Source organism: Labrus mixtus, chromosome 4, assembly GCF_963584025.1.
Source record: "Labrus mixtus chromosome 4, fLabMix1.1, whole genome shotgun sequence".
Lineage (NCBI taxonomy): Eukaryota > Metazoa > Chordata > Actinopteri > Labriformes > Labridae > Labrus > Labrus mixtus.
The window spans coordinates 26,435,322-26,456,237 of NC_083615.1; the positions used below are offsets into that span (position 1 = coordinate 26,435,322).

The window sequence follows — 20,916 nt, forward strand, 5'->3', positions numbered from 1 at the left end:
TTTTGGCTCGATCCACTGTCCTGTCTCTAAATGGTGGCATAAACAGTATATGGTGCATTTTATTAATTACTGAATCGACCATGTGCTCCAGGAGTTTTCCTCCATGCTGTGATTCTTTTTCCCTGTTCACACCGGTTTGCAAAATATTCGTAAGCTGAAGCGTGCATTCCCTTTCTTTAGAATAGAATAGAATTACTTTATTGATCCCAAACTGGGAAATTGTGGACTTGTTGTTTACGTGTCGTTTTCGTTCACCTGCATACGTTTGAGAATAGGTCCTATTAATTAACTTTAAAAGTATTGTTTTGTTTCGTGCAGAGTTGGATTTTTTCTGCATTTTCTGCCACATTGAGGTCTATGTTCTCTACTAAGTCCTTCTCCGAGCTCTTTCCCAGGGAAGTACGGTCAAACTTCAAGTAAAAGCCCATCCCAATTCAAGTCCCAGTCTCTTTTACTAGCCCGGTGTTGCTGCACATTTTGACAAATGAAGGCAGGTCTCGATTATAGGCCCTGATGCATGTAGTGTTGATTAGTTTGCAGATCAAAAATATATTATCAAGGGGTGTCTTGCCTGCCTCTCTACCAGTCACAGTGCAGATCAGTGAATTGTTATTTCATTTGTTTATTGATACCCTTATTTTGTGCACATTTAAATATCCCTTCTGGTGTAAATTCCCAATGTAAAAGTCCTTCCCATCTATGCTGTGCATGAGTTTGGTTTGAAAATGATTAACCGCCCGCCTCGTATTGTCGCCTGTCCCAAACAAAGGAAGGGTCATTTTATAGACTGCAGTAGATAAAAGCGGCACCGGCTTTGACTTTCTTGGTTGGCTACAGAGACAGACACTCTGTCTTCTAGATAGTTCTATATATTGATACAAGAGCCAATGCAGTTTCCTGTTTCCACCTCTAATTAACGGTGTGTGTGGTGTAACAAAGTGCTTTAAATCTAAAGAGGTAGATTAAAAAAAATAGTCATCTTTCATGAGTGTTTCCCTGCTGATCATTGATAGCAATTGTTTTTTCCATCAAAAGGAATCAATACGTCAGTCGATGCTCATGAGAAAATACTTTAGGGGCAGCGAGGGGTTGCTGTGGTGGTCACGTGCTCTTTTTGTTGATGTCTTTATATAACTGCTTGTCCTTTAATTAACTCCTTTGACATATTTGACACTAATAAAACGACCAAAACTGTTATAATCACGTTGGTATATCACTGTAACCTTGGTAGAAATTGTAAGTCTCTGAACATTTGTGGCATTCATTGTGCTTAGAGGTGTTATGTAATCCTTGGACTGCTGCAACAAGAGCTCATTAGTGATGGTGAAGCCCCTTTTTTTTCTTGCAGTTTATACTTCTCTTTTTATACTTTGAGCAGAGTTTTAATCGTGGGTGTCCGACCCTGTGGAGTCGGTTGCGTGTGAGGTGGCAGAAGCTCCACAGGCATGAGTTTAATGTCGAGTTGTGTTAGTGCAGAGCTGTGTTGCCGGGGCTGTGTCACACAGGGAGTCACCACGAGAGGGAGGGACTTAGGCAGCAGGACAATGCTGGTGTTTGTGCAACGGCCCCTGAGTGGCGGCTAGCTCTCTCAGATCGCTCTCGCTTGACTACCATTGCTGCACACATTGTTGGAGTGAAAGGAAAGTGGACAGCTTGATCCTGTCTGTGGGATGCACCGGCAGAGGTAAGATCCCCGTTCCCCACTGATGTGTCTCTGTGATGGAAGAAAATTAACTTCTTTTGAAAGCTGTCTTCTCGTGGGGCTGGTTCTGTGTGAACTGTGAGAGCAGGGTGTTTCAGTGCAGTTTTTTTCCGGGGGGGGAAACAGAGGTCTGGGAGAGCTGGAGGTTCGCTTGGGGTGAGGCACCCCTCGTCTGTGTTTTGGCAGGGTCACTGTGTGTGAATGGAGCTGAGCTGAAAGAAAGTTTCACAGAAAGAGGCTCAGTGAAGGCATGTGCAGAATGTGACTAGGACCCTGCACTGGAAAAGGCAGAGCATGCAAAGTGAGGTAGAAAAAAAAAAACGAGGAGATGAAAGAGTAGAGGTGATGGACATCCGAGATAACCGTCGTGATGTTAAATAGAGTGTTTCTGTTACTGTCTGTGGAGAAAACAGTGAAGGTTTACAGGTTAAAAATAGAGGCGTAATGGAGGTGGAGAGATTAAGAGAGAGAGATTAATTAGGCAGCTGAGGGAAGGGGGAAGTCAGGGGAGTGAAGAAGGAAAAGAAACAGAGTAACATAGTAAAGGAAATTAAGAGGTGTGAACGCTCAGGTAAAGATTTACAGCTACATTTATGTCTGTAATCGGCCGATCTAAGGCTAGACCGCATGCTATTGTACTTCCAGGGCAAAAGAAAAGAAAAGAAACTTGTCAAACAAATTCCCCAGCTTCCACTCAAATCTCCTTTTAGAGTCTTTTGTAAACGCTGAAATCCCAAAGTGGTAAAAGAATACGTGTAAGCCCTTCATTTTTCAGTTCCACCCGCGTCTCTAGATCAAATACTCTTATCCCCTTTAGCTCGCAGATTAGAGAGGCTCAAGATGTTCTGTCTCAGTGTGGGAGTCCTGGGATATAGTGCTAATCACTTTTATGAATGATTCAGGCTGGATTTGAAAGACCGGATAGTAAACATGAGGTGCGTCGAGCCTCCATAGGAACAAAACCCTCCTGAAGCCATCACAGATGTCTATCCACCACGGCTTTTGAGACAGACAATATCGGCCTGCTATACAAAAGAGAGAAACTTTGATGTGACGTGCACGCTTTGGAAATATTCAGTCATTGTTTTCTGAATGTCTTTGTGTATCCAGGTGGTGGGAGAGAGATTTGGTTTCAGCGTGAGGTCCATCAGAGCAGAACGGCTGGCCAGGAGGCACAGATCAAATATTGGTGGTTTTGAGCACAACTGAAAAAAAAAGGGCATCCAAACCAGCTGGACCACAAAAAGGAAGAAGAAGAAGAAGAAGAAGAAGAAGAAGAGAGGAGGAGGAAAGAGAAAGAAGCAGAGAGTGAATTTGGAGTTGGCTGGCAGGTGAGAGTTGAGCTGACAACTTCGGGCTGCGTGCCAAAGCGTGAGAGGGAAGAGGAAACGAAGGAGGAAGAGGAAACGAAGGAGGAAGAGGAGGAGAAGGTCTGAGGAGGAGAAGGAGGTGAGGAGGAGGAGGAGGTGAGGAGTAGTGGACCTGGGCCTGGAGCCCAAACAGAAGAAGAAGCATGGCAGAGAAGAAGGTTAGGTAAGTTTAGATGCCGTCGTTTGTTCGTCTTAATGAAGACAGATCGAGTTGTGTTCGCTAAGTGGATGCTAGGTGGAGTGTTAATGTTGATCTTGTATCCTCTCTTGTGTGTGTGTGTGTGCTCTTGTGCATTATTTCTATCTTTGTTCATGAATGGACGTGTCATTTGCATGTCTTGGTTTGCATGGGTCTGGCATGTGTGCGTGTGTCTGTTGATCCCTTCACAGCCTCCCTGCTAAGCTGATTAATGGGGGCGTGGCGGGCCTGGTTGGTGTGACATGTGTATTTCCTATTGACCTGGCCAAGACACGCCTTCAGAACCAGCAGGGTGTCCAAGTCTACAAAGGAATGTGAGTAGGTCTCCCCTCCCCGATTTAACCCGGTATACTGTAATTAATCTGCCACATAACACAAGGGCTTCTTCATCATCCTGGATTGATTATAAAAAAAGGAACTAAAGCCTCTTTTATTCTTATTTATCTTTACACATACGAAAGTTCTGCAGACTTATACTTTGTTTCTGCATGCAAATGTATGAAAAACCATCACCCACTTTTGATTACACTGCAAAAACTCAAATCTTATCAAATGTATTTGTATAATTCCTAGCCAAAAATCTCTCATACTTATTATCAGCCACATTCGCCAGATAAGTCCAAATCAAGCGGCAACCTCTGGTCTTGAAAAATGAAGCCAACGCGGAAGTGGAAAATCCTGCAGTTCTTCGAGTGTCCACTAGAGGCTGGCTCCAGGAACCCTGGAAGTCACATACACACCAGGCAAAAAAGCTGTTTTTACAGCATAAATGAACATGTTTATAGTCTGGTATAAGAAACTAAATAGGTCTGATTAGTTGTTGTCATCACTTCATTAATGATACGTGTTATTCATACTTAGGCGTGTAGCTGACATGATTGACAGGCGGGTGCGATGTAACCGTTCGCTAGGAGGCTTAAAACCCGCCTCAGCTCCAGCTCTCAGCCTGTCATTAGGTTGACTGGAAGTTAGACTGAGACAGCATTTCCAGCATGGCGGCTGCTGCCGATGGGACTCCAAAGCCCCCCTGCAGATGGCTGACGTCACTCAGGATTAGTCTGTTAATATTTACAGGTTATGGTCAAGATAAATATTATTTCAAGAGGTAAAACACAAAAATGAGGCCTGAATTGCTTGTAACAAGTATAAATATCTTCCAATAGGTCAAGCTTATTTTACTTGTTGAGTTTCTTGAAATAAGATGTACCTCCTAAATTAGTAAGAACTAGTGCCCGACTGATATGAGCTTTTGGGAGGCCGATACTGATATCATTATTTGGGAGCAAAAAAAAATAAATCTGATACAATTGTGGATCTGATAAAATTTGCCGATACCGAGAGAGAGAGGGAGAGAGAGAGAAAGAGACGCGGCCGCACATCGGAGAAAACAACACAGAGAACATGACAGCTACTTTGTGTCTTATATTGAGTCATGTTAGTCAGATACAGCCATGAAACTCTGGATTTCTCCATAATGAAGGCTGTCAGCGTTGTGTTCCCGCGTGCTTGTGCTCGTGCATGAAGTGTACCGTGCTGAAGCACACCTCTCCGAAGTGTGCCAAAGCCAAGGAAGTGTACCGTACACGGCACGGAGCGGTCACACTGGCCAAACAAACTAGACTTTAGGGTTGAAGCATGCTTGGGCACGGTATGGATGGCCAGTTTGACCGCGCCCTTATAGTCATTGAAAAAGAGATATTTTTGATATGAAATTAGACAAATACTTCTGTAAAGAGTTTTTGAAGTGTATCTACTGCTGGTGGATTGTTGTAAATCTGCCAAATGCTTCACTGCAAAAACTTAAATCTCAACAAATTTAATTGTCCAACTTATAGTAAAAAAAATCTCTCTAAGGGGCGCCAGTAGCTTAGTGGTTAGTAAGCGCCTCATTTACGGAGGCTACAGTCCTCCAAGCGGGCGGCCCAGGCCTGAATCCGACCTGTCGCTCCTTCCTCGTATGTCATTCCCCACTCTCTCTCTCCCCACCATTTCTGACTCTATCCACTGTCCTGTCTCTAACATAAAGGCATAAAAAGCCCACAAAAATAATAAAAGTATCTCTTTAAAATCGAATAAAAGCCACATTCTCCTGACAAGTTCAGATAAACATCTTCAACCAAGGAACCCCAGCCTTACTTTAGGCTTTTCATCTCTAGAAATCAGATGTTTATCTGGACCTGTCAGGTGAATGTGACTTATTTTAAGTGTAAAGAGATATTTTTGACAAACAGACTTGATAAGATTTGAGTTTTTTGCAGTGTAAACAGCACTCTATAATTTGAGCTTCAAACAAGTCGTAATTTGATTCCTACTCACATACTTTCCGACTGAATCTCAGAGGGTGGAGCTGGAAAAAACGAAAACACACTCTCCCCACATTTGGACCCATATTTGTGTCCGTTTGTGCTGAACTCACAGACGAGATAAAATAGACCTGTGGCTGCAGAGAGTGTGTGTTTTACTCAGCTTAAGTGGTGAATTTGAAAAACAGATTGCATGCACAGATTTAGTTTGTTCAATCAAGTCCACATGAAAGATCTGGCGCTCCAGAACGTCAGCTTGAGATGAAGTTTCACTGAAAAACACGATCATTAGAGTCACATTAATGACGCCAGTGTCCTTAAAAGACACACTGACTCTGATTTCAGTCTGCTGAGCATCAATACTGCAGGATGAGAGGGCGTGCTCATCATGTGTTTACCAGCACAAACATTTCAGACTGTGGTTTTCCACTATGAGTCACACATGGAGACAAGGCCTGGGATAACTTATTCCCCCAAAGGCCAGAATCACAAGGCCGGATGTTGCTGTTTTTCCACAGACAAATAAAAAGAACTTCACCAGAGCTGCTGTTTTTACACAATGATGCTTTGACCTGAAGAGATGAACATTATTTTCATTCTCACTCCTTGTTCATAACATGTTTTCCTCTTTGTCTTTAAAGGCTGGACTGCCTGGCAAAGACGGTTCGCTCAGAGGGCTATTTTGGATGCTACAGAGGTATTCTTTGCGTTTCTAATCCCCGTGACAAACACTATAAGTGTGCTTTACTATAAGCTTAATCTTACCTCCCACGCTCGCTGTTGTTCCCCCCTGTAAGCGCTCAGTCTTTTGTCTTTATAACCTGTGGCTGTACGCCCCCGCTGTCGAGCCGTAAGCCGCGGTGTAGGTTTGTTCTTGCTGTGTTTCTCAGTGGACGCTTCAGTGTGTCACAGTCATCTGCCCTGTTTGTGTTCTGCAGGCGCTGCAGTGAACCTCACTCTTGTCACGCCAGAAAAAGCCATCAAGCTGGCGGCTAATGACGTCTTCAGGCAGAAGCTCTCTAAGGATGGGTAAATAAAGTTTTCTCAACACTTCAAATCACAAAATAAAGCTACATGAAAATCATCTACAGCTTAGTGAGGGGTCCAGGTTATTACATTTAGTTCATTACACTTCAGACTTGGTTTAACACAAATGAGATAATCCGCCATTTTCTGTCAGAAAAGGGGTGTGCAATAACATGGGTTCAATTAAACTTTGGATTTTGTACATCCCTTCTCAAAGGTGAGCAAGATTTACAAGGTCACAGGCAGCTAAAGGATTTTGTCTGGATGTCTTCATACTCAGTTTTTAGAGCTGTTGTTGAAGTCGATCAATAGCAACTAGTCCCTCAACGTTCCTGCTTTTTAACTTCTAACTTCACCATGTTTCTCTAACACTAATATGTGTCTCTAGTCCGTCTACAAACCCCCCAATGATGAGAAAAGTCCATCCTCTATGTCTTTTGCCTGCTCCACTTTTCAGAAAATGTGTGTAAATAAGTCTCAGAGCTCCCCAAAACATGTGTGTGAAGTTTCTTGTTCTGAATCCACTCTGATCCTGTATTTGATCATGTCTATAAACCCCTCTATTTCAGCCCTGTTCAGAACAGTCTGTTTCTGTGTCTGTAGCTTTAAATGTAAATGAGCTGTGTCTGACCACGCCCCCTCTCTGGAAGGGCTTGGGTGGCTCGGGCTTTCTTGCTCCATGTCCTATTGTTTACGGTGAGAAGTCAGACTCAGAGGGCAGAACAAACACCTAGCTGTGGGAGTGTCACCCACCTGGGGGAGGGGTTACTGCCCTTTGTGATGTCATGAAGGGAAAATCTCCAAACGGCCTGTTTGAACACACATTTTCTGAAAGGTGGAGCAGGCAGAAGACGGAGAGGATGGACTTTTCTCATCATTGAGGGGTTTATAGACAGACTAGAGACACATGTTAGAGTTAGAGAAACATGGTGGAGTGGATTTTGCATTACATGTGACCATTAAAATTCTGCTAACCTGACAAACCTAAAGCATGTTTGTTATAATAAGCAACCTAAGTAGATCGAGTTCGTCCAATCCGTTCTTCAGTGTTAATTTTTCTTTTAAATTTCAGTCAAACATCAAAGTTAACACAAAAGTTGAAGAATGTAGATGTGTCTTTAAACTTCACTAGTAAACAAACTCCTTCCAGCACACTTTGTCTCAATCTTGTGCACAGTGGTTTTCCTAAAAAATTAAAGTGTACTTGTCTCATATCTAATCAGATATATCTCAGTACACTTAATATAAGCCACATTCAGCTGAGAAGTCCAGGTACACATCTCAATGGAGATATTAAAGGCCAAAAAGAAGGCATGAATTACTTGTAATTAGTAAAACATATCTGCAAATGGAGCAAGACAACTTGTGAAGTGACTTCTCATTTCAACACTCAACAAGTCCAAATTCTTTACATATTTAAAGCCTCATTTGTGCTTTTTACATCTTGAAAAAATGTGTTTATCTGGACTTGTCAGGTGAAAAGAGTAATGAGATTTCTAATAGAAATAGGACGGATACAGGTGGTAAGATTTCAGTTTTTGCGGTGTTAGAAATCCCTAAATGGGCGTATAGCATGTTGCTAAGAAAACTAATCCTGTTGTGTTGTTAATGCTTTGTGACTCTTTTGTGTTCGCAGCCATTTGCCCCTGTGGGGGGAGGTACTGGCGGGTTGCGGGGCGGGGACCTGTCAGGTGGTAGTTACCACTCCCATGGAGATGCTGAAGATCCAGCTGCAGGACGCTGGACGGCTCGGTAAGCTTGTCCTCAAAGTTTGTATTTGTTGTCGTTGTGCACATATGAAGACGCAGTGTGTTGACCTTCAGAGTCTGTGCAAAAGGACGCAGTGCACTAAAGTCTTTTCACACTTCCTGTCTAGAGACCAGCCAGTCCCCGCCCATCGTCCATCCTTTCTAAGTAAATCATCAGCCTGTGTGTGTTTGTCTAACCTGGCTCCGTCTGTGTTTAACCCTCAGCCGCCCAGAGGCCGGTTCAAACTCCCACTCAGGCTGCCGCTCCTGGTCCAGCTCCATCGTTGGTGGCCCCCCCACCAGCACGACGGAACCCCCCACCTCGATCCTCAGCCACGAGCATCACTGTGGAGCTGCTGAAGACTCGAGGACTGGCGGGCCTGTACAGGGGGGCCGGAGCCACCTTAATGAGGTAACCACAAAACATGAGTGATAGTCGTTTTTACTGCTAATGCAAACTTAAGCAGCTCACTGTGGTGGCATACTATCAGTGCTTTCTATATTATTACACATCTGTTACACATCACTTGTCTCTTTGATCTTCCTCATGTCACTTAGTCCATGAAGTTTAAAACCACGCCCCGACTGCTGACGTGATGCTCTCTGGTTCTTTCTCTCTGTCATCGCTGATTTAATGAGCTTTTGTTATTTCATTGCATAACTCATACAGCGTTTGTTGTATTTCCTGACACCTAATACAATCAACACTGATCAATAGCTTCCTGCAGCTATGTCTGCAACTGTGCTGCATTGAATGGGGCCATGTATGTTTTATCTTGTGACTCCTCCCACTTTGTTTTCAGTCCAGAACATCTATGCAACCTCTCTCCCTCTGTTTTCTTTCCAGCTCATTTAATCTGACGTTTATTCAAACTATATTTTCAGGGATGTCCCCTTCTCAATGATATACTTCCCGCTGTTTGCCAACCTAAACTCTCTGGGCCGGGAAAGTGTGCCAGGTCGGGGGGATGTGCATGCCCGGGCGCCGTTCTGGCAGTCCTTTTTGGCGGGCTGCAGCGCGGGCTCTGTGGCAGCTGTGGCTGTGACACCACTGGATGGTGAGTTGGACAAATAACAGGCAGCTTAAGAACAATGATTATGGAGACTCTGCTGTTAGTAAAGATAAACAGTGTGTTTGCGTCCTTCACTTTATTTAAAGTTTAACTACGCACCTTTCCAAAGTAGAAACGACCTCTTCCTAAGTTCATAGCAATCAAACTTTTCTTCAAAGGTTTGGTCACTAAACTCCACGTGTTCTGAAAGGAACAAAAGTTGATGTTTGATACGATACGACGTCGTCAGTATCGTCTCAAAGCTCCTGTGAGGAACTTTTTCTTTGTGGTGATTTTGGCGCCCCCTGTGGACAAAGCAGTTAGTCTGATCTCTCTGCTGATTTTGTCCTGTGCGAGTGTAAGCAGCAAAGAAGTAAAAAATCTCATCCTGCTTTCTTTTAACCGGCAAATATAAAACTCACTGAAGCCGTTTTCACATATACACTCCTGAAAATGTCTTGCAAATTTCAGACAGGCTGTCCCTGAAATATTTCCTTCTTGCTCGTTCACACGTTAACACATGCACCTCACAGCGGGAGACTGCCTCCGTCAGGTGGGAGAGTCACAAGAGGCATGATGTAAAAAGAACGACACCAATTAGGTGGACGAAGTAACAGAGTCCAACACTATGATGAGAACTCTTACCCTTATATCCAAGTGTATCAGCGTTATGTGAAGTTCAAGATGTTCACGTTATCAACAAAAGAGTGAAAAAGAAAACATAATGAAGCAGTGTAATCACACTGGCTGTCTTCATCCCCTCCCACTCGCTCACGGTGAACTATTCTGAATATTTCCAGCTGCGTTCTCACATCAGCTCACCCCGACTTCAGGAAAATGTACTAGGAGACTGGAAGGACAAATCTCAGATAAAGTCAGAGAGAAAAATTTGGCTGTTTGTGTTCACACTTCCAGCTCGACCCGATAAAAACTCCAGGAAGTTTTCAGGAGGTTTGTGCATCTGTGAAAGTACCAACAATTCTGAATCTTTCTTCTCTTTGAAACATTGAGGAATTCTTTGGTGCACTAAATCATAAAGAAATGTAAACACTGGGATTAAATGGCGGACAGCAAACAGTAGCTGGAACATTTTTACCAAACTGATTCAGTTTGACTTCTCTATTTGAGTTGTAACCACCTTACATTTTGTTATGATGTCATTTGTTCGCCTTTATTGACACCTAATCACCCCTGCTGTTTAACGACCTCCTTGCTTCTCTGTTCAGTCATAAAGACTCGTCTGCAGACGTTGCAGAAGGGCGAGGGGGAGGACACCTACAGAGGAATTGTTGACTGCACACGGTAAGATTGTTGTCAAAAAATGTGTCAACTAATAATCAAAATATGGTAACTTTAGTACAACTTTTAAAATGAAAAATTAAGTGATATCGATACCTGAATTAATACCTTGGCAACAAAAATAGAAGTTCTAGGCAGTAAATACTGGCTAGTTGTTTATGATTACCACAAATTGCAGTAAAATTCCTGCACACTGGCAACATAGCCAATGCGTGTGCGCATCATGGCCAGTCGCCTCCTCTACTCTCTTTGTGTCTTTGTAAGACACTAAAAGGAACAGTCAGCATTTGCAAACCTGCTCTCTACCTCTCGCTTGTGGCAGCTCTGGGTTCAAACTGAGGACCTGGCATTTTTTTTTTTTTTTTTTACTTCCCTACTTTTGAATACAATCGACTAAAAAAAAAACTGAGATTGTATCATTGTGAAACACAAGGCATCGAAGTTTGGCAACTTTAAGATCCTTCTAACGTTTCCTCTCTTTTCTTCTCTTTCCTGGCGTCTTCCTGTCGGTGCACTTTTGCAGGCGCATCATGACGCGGGAGGGCCCATCAGCATTCCTCAAGGGTGCAACGTGTCGAGCTCTGGTCATCGCTCCCCTCTTTGGCATTGCACAGGGTGTCTACTTTCTCGGGGTGGGGGAGGCGGCGCTAGGGTTGCTGGGATAGCGGAGCTTTGGCATTGGTGGCGGTGGCTCTGTTGTCTCTGTACAGATAATTTGCTGCTTTAATCTGCAGCATCTAGGTGAACGGTGACTACTGAGAGGGGGGGAAACTCGGCCATGGCCTGCTAACCAAAGGAGGAAGGATGATGGGAGGTTTGAAGAGAGGCTCTTTTTACTAATTTGTGGATCTGTGGGTTCACTCTAATCAACTTTCTGTAGGTTTTGACATGCTGTCTGCAGGGTTCCATAGGTCAAACAGGGTCCTGTTCATGAGTGTGACTAATCTTTGGGTGTGTGTCCCAAGCTGTCTTGTCCCAGCATGTTACTGTAACATATATCTTGGCTCTGAGGGATTATTCTGAGAGGGCTGCTGCATGATTTAAATGCCTTCCAATTGGATCGTTTTTTATACAGTCATGACGAAGACCTCTGCATCCTCCTGTACTGTAAGTGACAATTACCCATTCAATCAAACTGCACAACCCATGATGTCAGAGTCCAAACGTGGTATTTGACTCGACTTCAAATGTCAATCATTTCAACTTGAAATGTGTTTCTCTGCGAGAGCATCTCAATCTCCTTCTGCCTATCCTGTTATGCATTCCTCCCACTCCATCCGTGAGGTCTGAGGTGTAATCTTGGATGCCTTCACTGGATTGGGAGGTGCTGCCTGCCAGAGTCTCTAAGGTCATTCGTTAATCTGACGGTAATGCTTTAATCCCCATATTAGCAGCACAATATACCCTAACACACAGCTCACTTCCTGCCTAGAGGCCACAGGTTACACTGCTGTGCCTCTGTCTCGAAGCCTTGCCTTCCTCTTCTCCACAGCTCAGAGAACTAAACCAGGAGAAGCTCATTTACTGCTTTAGTTACATTTAAAAGAAAGAAAAACGTGTGTTGCTTTAAATGATGTGCGCACAACAACTAAAAAAAAAAACAACAAAAAAAAAACGCAATTCAAGCCTTATTATTGCTGATAGTTTCTAAAGGAGATTTTCTGGAATCGTTGGGGTTAAGTCAAAGATCTGGTTCTTGAGTCCGATTCAGCGAGTACAATTTGATGTGTAAGACCCATGGAGGGAGTATGGCAGCTCGCCAACTGTTTGCCATTTCTTAAGTCCACTGGGTGGCACTAAATTTTTTTTTTTTTTTTACATTTCTAATGCAAGACACATTTTGACTAGTGGCTAGTTTATCTAGGCTACTATATCTTCCTCATCGTAGAGAGAACATAGAGTCAATGTTTGTTTACAAGCTGTAAATAAAGATATCTCATACATGTGGATTTGTCCGTGTCACACACATTTATTTCTGTTTTTTTTAAGTGCCTTAGAACAACACACACACACGCACACTTATAAAAAATATCTGCAAACATACGAGAGAATTGAGTCAGTTTACAAAAATATAGAAAACATGTAACGAATGTGTCTTTGGTGACCTTAACTTTGATTACTCTTATTAAGAACTTAATTGCAACAGACTTCCTATAATGAAATGCATTTCATCTAAAATCCAAAGCAGTCCTTTGGAAAACCCAGAGAGATTCAAATAAAAAGAGAACTTGTTGAGTCAAGACTCAGCCCATTAGTACACAAATAAAAACATATAAACACAAGTAATTCAGGGCTCTCTTTGAGCCTCCTCCTGATTGGTGGGTGATTGAAACTAACTCTCGCTCACTGTGATGAAGATGGTCTCGTGTCACCTGAAATGCACAACCTGTGTAGGCCTGTGTCCTCACTGCAAAGCCGCCGTTAATCCATGAACCTGCGGTTGGGGTTGGCACCAAACAAGTTCTCTCTGATTTCAGGCATCATCTGTCAGGTGTGAGGTGAGGACACAACAGAAGAACATGCAGAAGGAAGAAAATACATATCAAATATAAAAAAAAGATATCACAGAGAGCAGAAGATACTCTTCTTTATTTCTGGACATAAAGGGAGATTTACTGATTTTACTGAATCCTACAAACGAGCAGCCTCTCTGTAGGAAACAATACAAACTACACCTTAAAGTCAGCTGACTGGTTTCTCTCATAACAATTATTCATGACCTACATATCATGCTTTTAATACATTTCACAAGCTAACTTGAATGTTTATTCTTTTTTAACTCATATTAGAATTCTTTATTGCTGATCTGGTACGCATCATTTGTTACGGCCAACAAGCTTCACTCACTCCGCGCCCTTTTGATGCACGGTGGGTGTAGACATGTGTGTGTTTTTATGCTCAGCTGTGTGCACACTGATGCTCTTTTACACAACTGAAGTTCCTAACGGATAAATTAAGTTATTTGAAGTTGAAGTCACACAGCCTTTGACGAGCATGCTATCTGTGTACATATTATTTACATCTTTTGTCCAGAGTTACTCATCTTATAATTCACTTTAAATAACTTCTGCATAGACAAGTGGTTCCAAACATTTACTCCTTAGAGCCCCCCACACAGCACACGTATGAAAAAGTGATGCATTAGTATAAAAAATGACAAACATTTGAATTGTTTTTATGAATAAAAACTCAACAGGACACTTGTTCTTACCTAAAGACCTCTGTATAAACTATCCAGGAAGTGTGTTATCATGTCTTAGTTAATGTGTGAAAATCTAAAAGTTTGTTCTTTATTTGATGCCATTTAAGTGAAACTATCTGCATCTGCAGCAGTGTGAAGAAAGCAGAAAACATTTCACACTTTATACTAATTCCTCTCTCTAAGACTCACTCTGAGATTTTTAAAAACTTAAAGTTCATGTTTGTTAAATTTATATTCTTATAAAATCTAATCAATACTCACAAGATTAAAATAAAGATCATTAAAGTTTGTTAACTTGAATTCAGCATCATTGTCCTATCTGTAATACAGCTCACTGCTGCCCTCTACAGGCAACGAGGTGAAACTACATTTAGTTTGTTATCAAGTTAGTGGATGAAGATTTTGGATAGTTGATGAAAGGTAGTTTACCTGTTGAGCTATCAGTTCCAGCCTGTTCTCCAACGTGTTTGAAACTTTGATCTTCCCGTTATCGTTGTACACTTCAACTCCTCCGCAGCTGTAAAAACAAAAGTCCTCACCTTTGTCAAAGATTTACAGAAAACATAAAGTGTTCATGTTAAAGTAAATTAAATAATCTTACATCTCTGAAGAGAGAAAACGCTCCGGGTCGATCCTGACCACGATGTTGCTCTTCACTGCGTCTTTATAGATCGGGATGTTCTTATTGATTGCAGCCTGTCCAGAAATAATACATCATGTCAGGACACACGGGCTCTTTCATTTCCTGTTCGTCCTTTGTAATAAATAATCACAACAAACAACACATCAGTCAGCTGGGCCTCACCTGAACCATCTCTACATCCTGCTGTCTGCAGCGAACCGTCACCTTTGGTTCCAGCAGTTGATAAAATCCCTGAAAAGTGAAAGCAGAAACTCAGGAGACATTAAAAAAGGAGAACCAAAAGCTGATGGAACTGTACGGTAACATGTGAGAGGTGGGACATGTTACCTGAAGCACCAGGCCTTCCAACAGGACCGAGTACCTCACAGGATCCTTGACAGTCTCTGTGAGTTTTTGACGAGCCTCGTTCAACAAGTCCTGAGACATGAACACAGCGACAACACAGGAAACAGAAGATAAAGCCTGAGTTTTCCCAGAAATAGTGGAACTGAGAGATTGTGGAGCTAGATCAAATTAGAAAATATTTATAAAGATTATTCTACCTTATATTTCTTTATTAAAGCCTTCCATACATTAGACGACTTTTTTAAGCCTTTATTTTAGAGATAGGACAGTTGATAAGCTGGTAACAAAATCTCCTAAAAGGCGTCATGTCACACCCATCCTCAAGTCTTTGCACAGGCTTCTCATTCATTTCAGAATCCAGTTTTAAACTCTTGTGATTGTGTATCGAGACCTGCATGGTCGAGCGCCCGCTTATATCAGAACTTTCAGAGCCGTACTACACCAGCAGGACTCTGAGGTCCTCCGATCAGGGTCTGCTGCTTGTTCCTCGCAGTACACTTCAAGCTTTAGGAAAAGCTGGCGGTGTGCGCTGGCCAGTGATTGGACCGAGGCCGGTGCTGCGTGCGAGAGCTTTATTGGATCACAGCCGAGGGCGCCCGATTATCAAAAGTAGCGGCGGAAGTTCAACGCTGCTCTCCTTCTACCTCACCTCAAATGAGAGACGTTGAGTGAATAGAGAAAACTTTGTGTGTTCGTTAGATTGAGATGTTGAGATAACTATGTTCAGTCCTGATTGTGTTGAAGGGGAGAGTAGCCTTTGTCTTTTGATTCATATTTTCAAGGGAGTTTGGCAAGATGCCTCTATTTTCTTTTTTGCTTTGCTTTATTTGAGGTAGGATAGTTTGGGTTTCAACTTAGATGTCATGTTTATTATTTTACCGGTGCTCTCCCTGAAGTTCGATTCATTTTGTGAATTCTGTAAATAAATAGATTATTGTGGACTAGAAATATGTTTGATTGCGTTTTATCATTTGGAGTGAGGAAGGAGAGGGTCACTTTTGTGCTACGGCTGGTTTCCCCTACGCTGGTCATAACAGATGTTCATACAAGGAACACATAACGGTATCACTTCTGATTGGATCGTAATAGATGGCATATGTGTCCATGTAACATGAAAGTGATGTGTGAATATGTGTTCGGTACGAGCTTTGACTTCTCACCATGATCATGTCTTCTCGGGCCTTCAGCACCCTCAGCCTCGCCTGGTTCAACAGGTTGGACATCTGTCTGCAGGAAAGTAAAGAAAAGTCAATAAATAAATGAAGGTCGCTTCAAGGAGAGAGTGAAGAGGAGGCATTCAGACAAGGATGAGCTTTGTGTTTTTAATCCACACAGCTCAATGTTTGAAGAGTTCACTCTGCATGACAAACAAGTCGTCACATTTTTGAGCTACCTGCCAGGTGAGAGTCTACAGCAGACTCCACAATATGACTTATAGTAGTAAATTACCAGTTTTGTAATAAAGTCAACTATCAAGACTAAATCTAAATGATTTGTGAAATTCATACAGACAATAAAAGGAGACTCACTCCCAACCCGGGGGAGGATCTCTGCCTCAAGCGAAGGAGTTCAAGTATCTCGAGTCTTGTTCACGAGTGAGAGTAAAATGGATTGCGAGATTGACATGTGAATTGTTGCAGCGTCAGCAGTATTGTGACGCAGCAGGCATAACGATATATCGCACAGCCCTAGTCTAAAAGTTTTTTTAAAAAGTTTCTTTCCTAAACTGACCATAAACAGTGTTTCCCCTACCATTATATATATATTTTTTTATATATATTATTTATTTTTGGGCTTTTTGTGCCTTTATTGTAGGGATAGGATAGTGGATAGAGTCGGAAATCATGGAAAGAAGTCATTTAAGGATACCTTTCCGATAGAAAAGGACAACTGTCATTAAAAGTGTAAGATTTAAAAGTGAAGTAAATTCATATATTTGAGTTAATCCATGTATTTAAGTTTAAGTTAAAAATAAGTTAACATTTATACAGTGAACTATTTACATATTTGAGTTTACAAAGTTAATATTGATATATTTACATGTTTTAATGTTTGCAGTAGCACCTAGTAACTGTGACCAAATTATATTGAATCTATTTCTGTGTTTGTCATAATGTTTGCCTTGAGTTTAATCATCCTAACCTCTGATTGGCTAATGACGGGACATGTGATGAGGAACAAGGAAGTGTTGTTGTTGTGTAGCAGAACAATGTGGATGACAGTAAAGTGCTGCTGAGAAAGTTATCCGTCTCCATCCTTCTGTTTCTCTTAACTAGAGTGATCCATCCACCACACATCGGACCCTCACGTTACAAAAGTAACACATGAACACCAAGATTCCTTCAAGTGTTTGTGTCGTCGTGTCCCCACCCCCCCCAACTCTGTAAACCTAGGGGAAACACTGATAAATAAGTAAAAACTTACATTTTCTTATGTTGTTCGATCTGCTTCTCTTTCTTCTCGTAGTATTCCATGATTTTCACTCGCTGAGTCTGCACCAGGCGACCTTTCTCGATGTTGAACTCTTCCTCCGCCTGTAAACAGACCAGTCTTTTTACAAAAGCCTATGACTGCTCAATGCAACGGAGAATCACAAGACAGCAGACGGACAGACTTCAATTACCTTTGCATCAATTTCCTCCACCTTCTCTTTGGCCTCCTGCTCGATGAAGCCCATCATGTGCTTGATCTGCCACAGGAGACTAAATAGTTAGTCCAAACTTTATCCATGAAATAATGTCAACTTGTAATAAGCAGACACCAAGCAATTAGAAAGATTTAAAACAGGCATTTTCTTACTGAAACTATGGGAGCCCAGTTCTGCTGAAGTAATGAAAACAACAAGACTCATATGGTCTAAATGAAACATCTGTGCTGTGCTTTGGTCAAAATATAACATGAATCAAGCACCAGAGGAGGTTTGTGACCCTGTATAAACCAGCTCTCTCAGAACGCTCCGTTTTGGTGTGTGTGTCTCTTTAAATGTAATGAGCCCCCCTGAGGTTTCCCGGTAGACATCACTCCTTCGCTAGTGAGAATAAAAATGGCGGACCTGCTGAAAAGTTTTGGGGTGCGTTCGAATTGTCATTTTTGCTTAGGAAGGTTCCTAACTGAGTGAAATGACCCGGAAGCATTTAAGTGGCGGCCATGATAAGAGCCGTTTGAATTCTCCAAAAGCTAAGGAAAGGTGGGTCAATGCTTCCTTTATAACCTCCTTTAGCATAGGATACACTGGACCATCCTTTACCAAAGGAGATGAGATATGCCGTCCCACAATTCCTTGCGGCCGCAACATTTAAAGCGAGTCGTGCATCTGACCGTTCACGAACATTAACGATGATTGTAAAGTCACACAGATCAAGGGATAAAAAATAAGAGACATTTTTAGCCAGATGATGTTTTATTCAACATATTTCATTCATTGAGAATGCTTTGTGCAGTTGTACATTTGTATGCTTAAAACATTATGTGTAGGCTATATCTTACATAAATGTAACAATTCATTTCATACAATCATATTTATGTTGATGTTGATTTCTGAGTGGACAGGAAGCTGATGGTTTCACTTTTCTTACTTGTAGCCTGGTATTCTATATTTCTTTTATATCAATCCCAACCTTGTGGTAATAAGTAATTAGGATTATTTCACCTGTAAGAAGGCACAGGGGAAAGTTTTTTAGATGCGCTTTTAGTAGTCCATTTTCTGAACATTGTAGTTTCTCCATGTTAGACTCACATCATTAACCCTTCGCATTTAATGACGTGGCCTAGTGGAAATGTGGTCGGATTGTCAGAGCAACGAGATTAAGTCCTTTATGAATTCTCCTAACATCTTTCCTTGACCTCATGACGTTTTCCCCGGGGTTAAGGTAAAGTGGATAGTGAAAGGAGATAGGAGGGACAATTCGAATGCACCCTTGTTCTAGGCTGGAGGTAGAGTCCATGGGTGGAGATACCAGGGGAGGGGAGGGGATTTTTTAAAACCAGAATCCCACTGTGACATCACAAGGAGAGCACATTTGGAACGGAGCATTTTTCTCTTTGTTGTAAGACTTATGCAGACCACAAACAAAGGACTGGATGGGTTTATTTCACATTTTGTGGGTCAGTAGACACTCAGGTTACCCAAATATAAACTTCTCAAAAAAAGTTTGGAAACGTTATTTCGGTCACTTATTTCGCCCCTTTACCAATACTAATTGGTCTTGTATTATATATCGTTGGACAGCCTGATTAGTCACCTTTACAACGAGGTATAACTTGTAAGGATTGTGCATTCGTGGAATGAGGGTAGCGCCTCAAAAAAATGTACCAGAAAACCCCTGCAATGTTCTTATTTAGACACTCAGGTTACCCAAATATATGTTCAGAAACACTGTAAAAGTGGATTGTTCATAATGTCCCCTTTAAAATAACATTACTGTAACATTAACGTAAAAGTGCTGATTATTTTCAACTTTACACACACATATGAAATAACAGGATCCATTAATACATGTATAATAACTTTAAGATGAATATAAATATGTAAAAAGTGTAAAATAGTTCGTGTTGGGAGCAGATTACGCAGCGGCTAAACTTAACCATTACGGGTCTAACGTTGACGTCTTTACCTGTTTCTGAACGTCAGCATCGGTGAGAGCCATGGCTGTTCCTCGATATTCTATGTTAATATAAAAGTCAGTAAACAAATCTTCTTTTCGACCACTTTCACAACCCAGTAAACAGAAAAGAAACTATAGGAAGAGCACGTCAAGCTAGCTTCACCACGTCCGCTCACTATGTTCAAAATAAAACACACGCTGCATTCAGGTGGTGTCTCAATAATCGGAAAAGTGATATTTCAACTGGAAAATTCATGTCAAGGTGCCTGAAATATCAGAAAGGTGAGTTTTTGATTTAGAAATTTCAGAGCGGTCTATTTTAGTTTTAAGCAGTTAAATACGACCTTTTAGAGGAGCGTACGTGTTGTATTCAGATTACATCCTTTAACATGCCGCAGTTGGATGAACGGTCACCTAATATGGAAACTCCGAGTAGCACCTGAATATATCAATATCGCCAGGAGACACACCCATCACCGCATCTTAATTAATGTCAAATATTTTAGTAGATCGCAGAGAAACCCAAATACTATCAGTTTTTAACAACGATTAAAATGACAAGTGCACTGACAGAGCTCATAGTATAGGACTACTAAGGGGGCGCGTCCTTCAGGTCTACAATTACTTTTTTACAGGTTATAAATGTCACGGTTTCCTCTTTATTTACGGTTCATACGTTTAGGGACATAAATGTAAATGTTTACTTTCGTTATTTTACGGAAGACGATTAGGGCCAGGCATTGAGAATAAAAAGGATGAAGATTTTTTCATTCATTATGTACTTCGAGAAAAAAATTGAAAAGTCGAGAATAAAGTCTAGATGTAGAGAAAAAAAGTCCAAATGTCAAAAATAAAATGAAAATACAATTTCGAGGATGAAGCTGCAAATAAAAAAAACAAAATATTTCTTGAAATTAAAGATTTGTCCCGCATTTCTGCTTAAATTCTAGATATTTTTACTTTATTCTCAACATTTCACTTTTTTTGTTAACATTTTTCCATATTTCATCTTTATTCTGGACATTTAGATTTTATTCCCGTAATTTATTACAATTTTATCTTAGACATTACATTTTTTTCTAAACATTTCAACTTTATTCTTAACATATTCAACTTTTTTTTCTTTATATTTTGGCTTCATTCCCGACATTTTGACTTTTTTTTTCTTTACATTTCTCTTATTTTCGTGCATACCTTGTGCATTATGAAATAATATATTCCTCCTATCTTTATTTATATCTCATGTCTGTCCCTGATCCTCTTAAGTATTATTTAAATTAATTTGTTGAACAGGAAGTGCTAATGTCCACTCTCACAAATTTCGCCCTCCATGTTCCGTTGCGAGGACATTGGCGCTAATAATTGACGTTAATCCGTCAAACAATCGAGCACCTCCACTTAAAAGTCACTTTTACTTTGTTAT

At 41.3% G+C, this 20,916-nt stretch overlaps 2 protein-coding genes across 2 annotated transcripts; one reads left to right on the forward strand and one right to left on the reverse strand.

Annotated features, from left to right (window-relative positions):
* Positions 1–1,491: 1,491 nt before the first annotated feature.
* slc25a18 (solute carrier family 25 member 18) lies at positions 1,492–12,644 on the forward strand. The gene is made up of 10 exons (XM_061036669.1): positions 1,492–1,684; positions 2,813–3,235; positions 3,463–3,585; positions 6,216–6,271; positions 6,513–6,603; positions 8,237–8,352; positions 8,574–8,760; positions 9,234–9,406; positions 10,627–10,702; positions 11,223–12,644. Exons 2-10 carry the CDS (start codon positions 3,216–3,218, stop codon positions 11,362–11,364), a joined length of 984 nt encoding a protein of 327 aa, XP_060892652.1. The 5' UTR covers positions 1,492–1,684; positions 2,813–3,215; the 3' UTR covers positions 11,365–12,644.
* Positions 12,645–19,684, reverse strand: atp6v1e1a (ATPase H+ transporting V1 subunit E1a). Its single transcript, XM_061036670.1, has 9 exons — positions 19,503–19,684; positions 17,513–17,578; positions 17,314–17,423; positions 16,050–16,116; positions 14,872–14,961; positions 14,707–14,775; positions 14,503–14,597; positions 14,331–14,418; positions 12,645–13,183 (listed from the first exon to the last, which is right to left on the reverse strand). Exons 1-9 carry the CDS (start codon positions 19,533–19,535, stop codon positions 13,121–13,123), a joined length of 681 nt encoding a protein of 226 aa, XP_060892653.1. The 5' UTR covers positions 19,536–19,684; the 3' UTR covers positions 12,645–13,120.
* Positions 19,685–20,916: the final 1,232 nt, after the last annotated feature.

Bases quoted from the DNA above. Each gene is read 5' to 3' on its own strand.
- atp6v1e1a (XM_061036670.1), bottom strand. From the start codon at position 19,535: ATGGCTCTCACCGATGCTGACGTTCAGAAACAG. The intron at 17,579-19,502 runs GTAAAGACGTCA...CTCCTGTGGCAG, and splicing joins ATGCTGACGTTCAGAAACAG to ATCAAGCACATGATGGGCTT. The intron at 17,424-17,512 runs GTAATTGAAGTC...GTCTGTTTACAG, and splicing joins TGGAGGAAATTGATGCAAAG to GCGGAGGAAGAGTTCAACAT.
- slc25a18 (XM_061036669.1), top strand. From the start codon at position 3,216: ATGGCAGAGAAGAAGGTTAG. The intron at 3,236-3,462 runs GTAAGTTTAGAT...ATCCCTTCACAG, and splicing joins ATGGCAGAGAAGAAGGTTAG to CCTCCCTGCTAAGCTGATTA. The intron at 8,353-8,573 runs GTAAGCTTGTCC...TTTAACCCTCAG, and splicing joins GCAGGACGCTGGACGGCTCG to CCGCCCAGAGGCCGGTTCAA.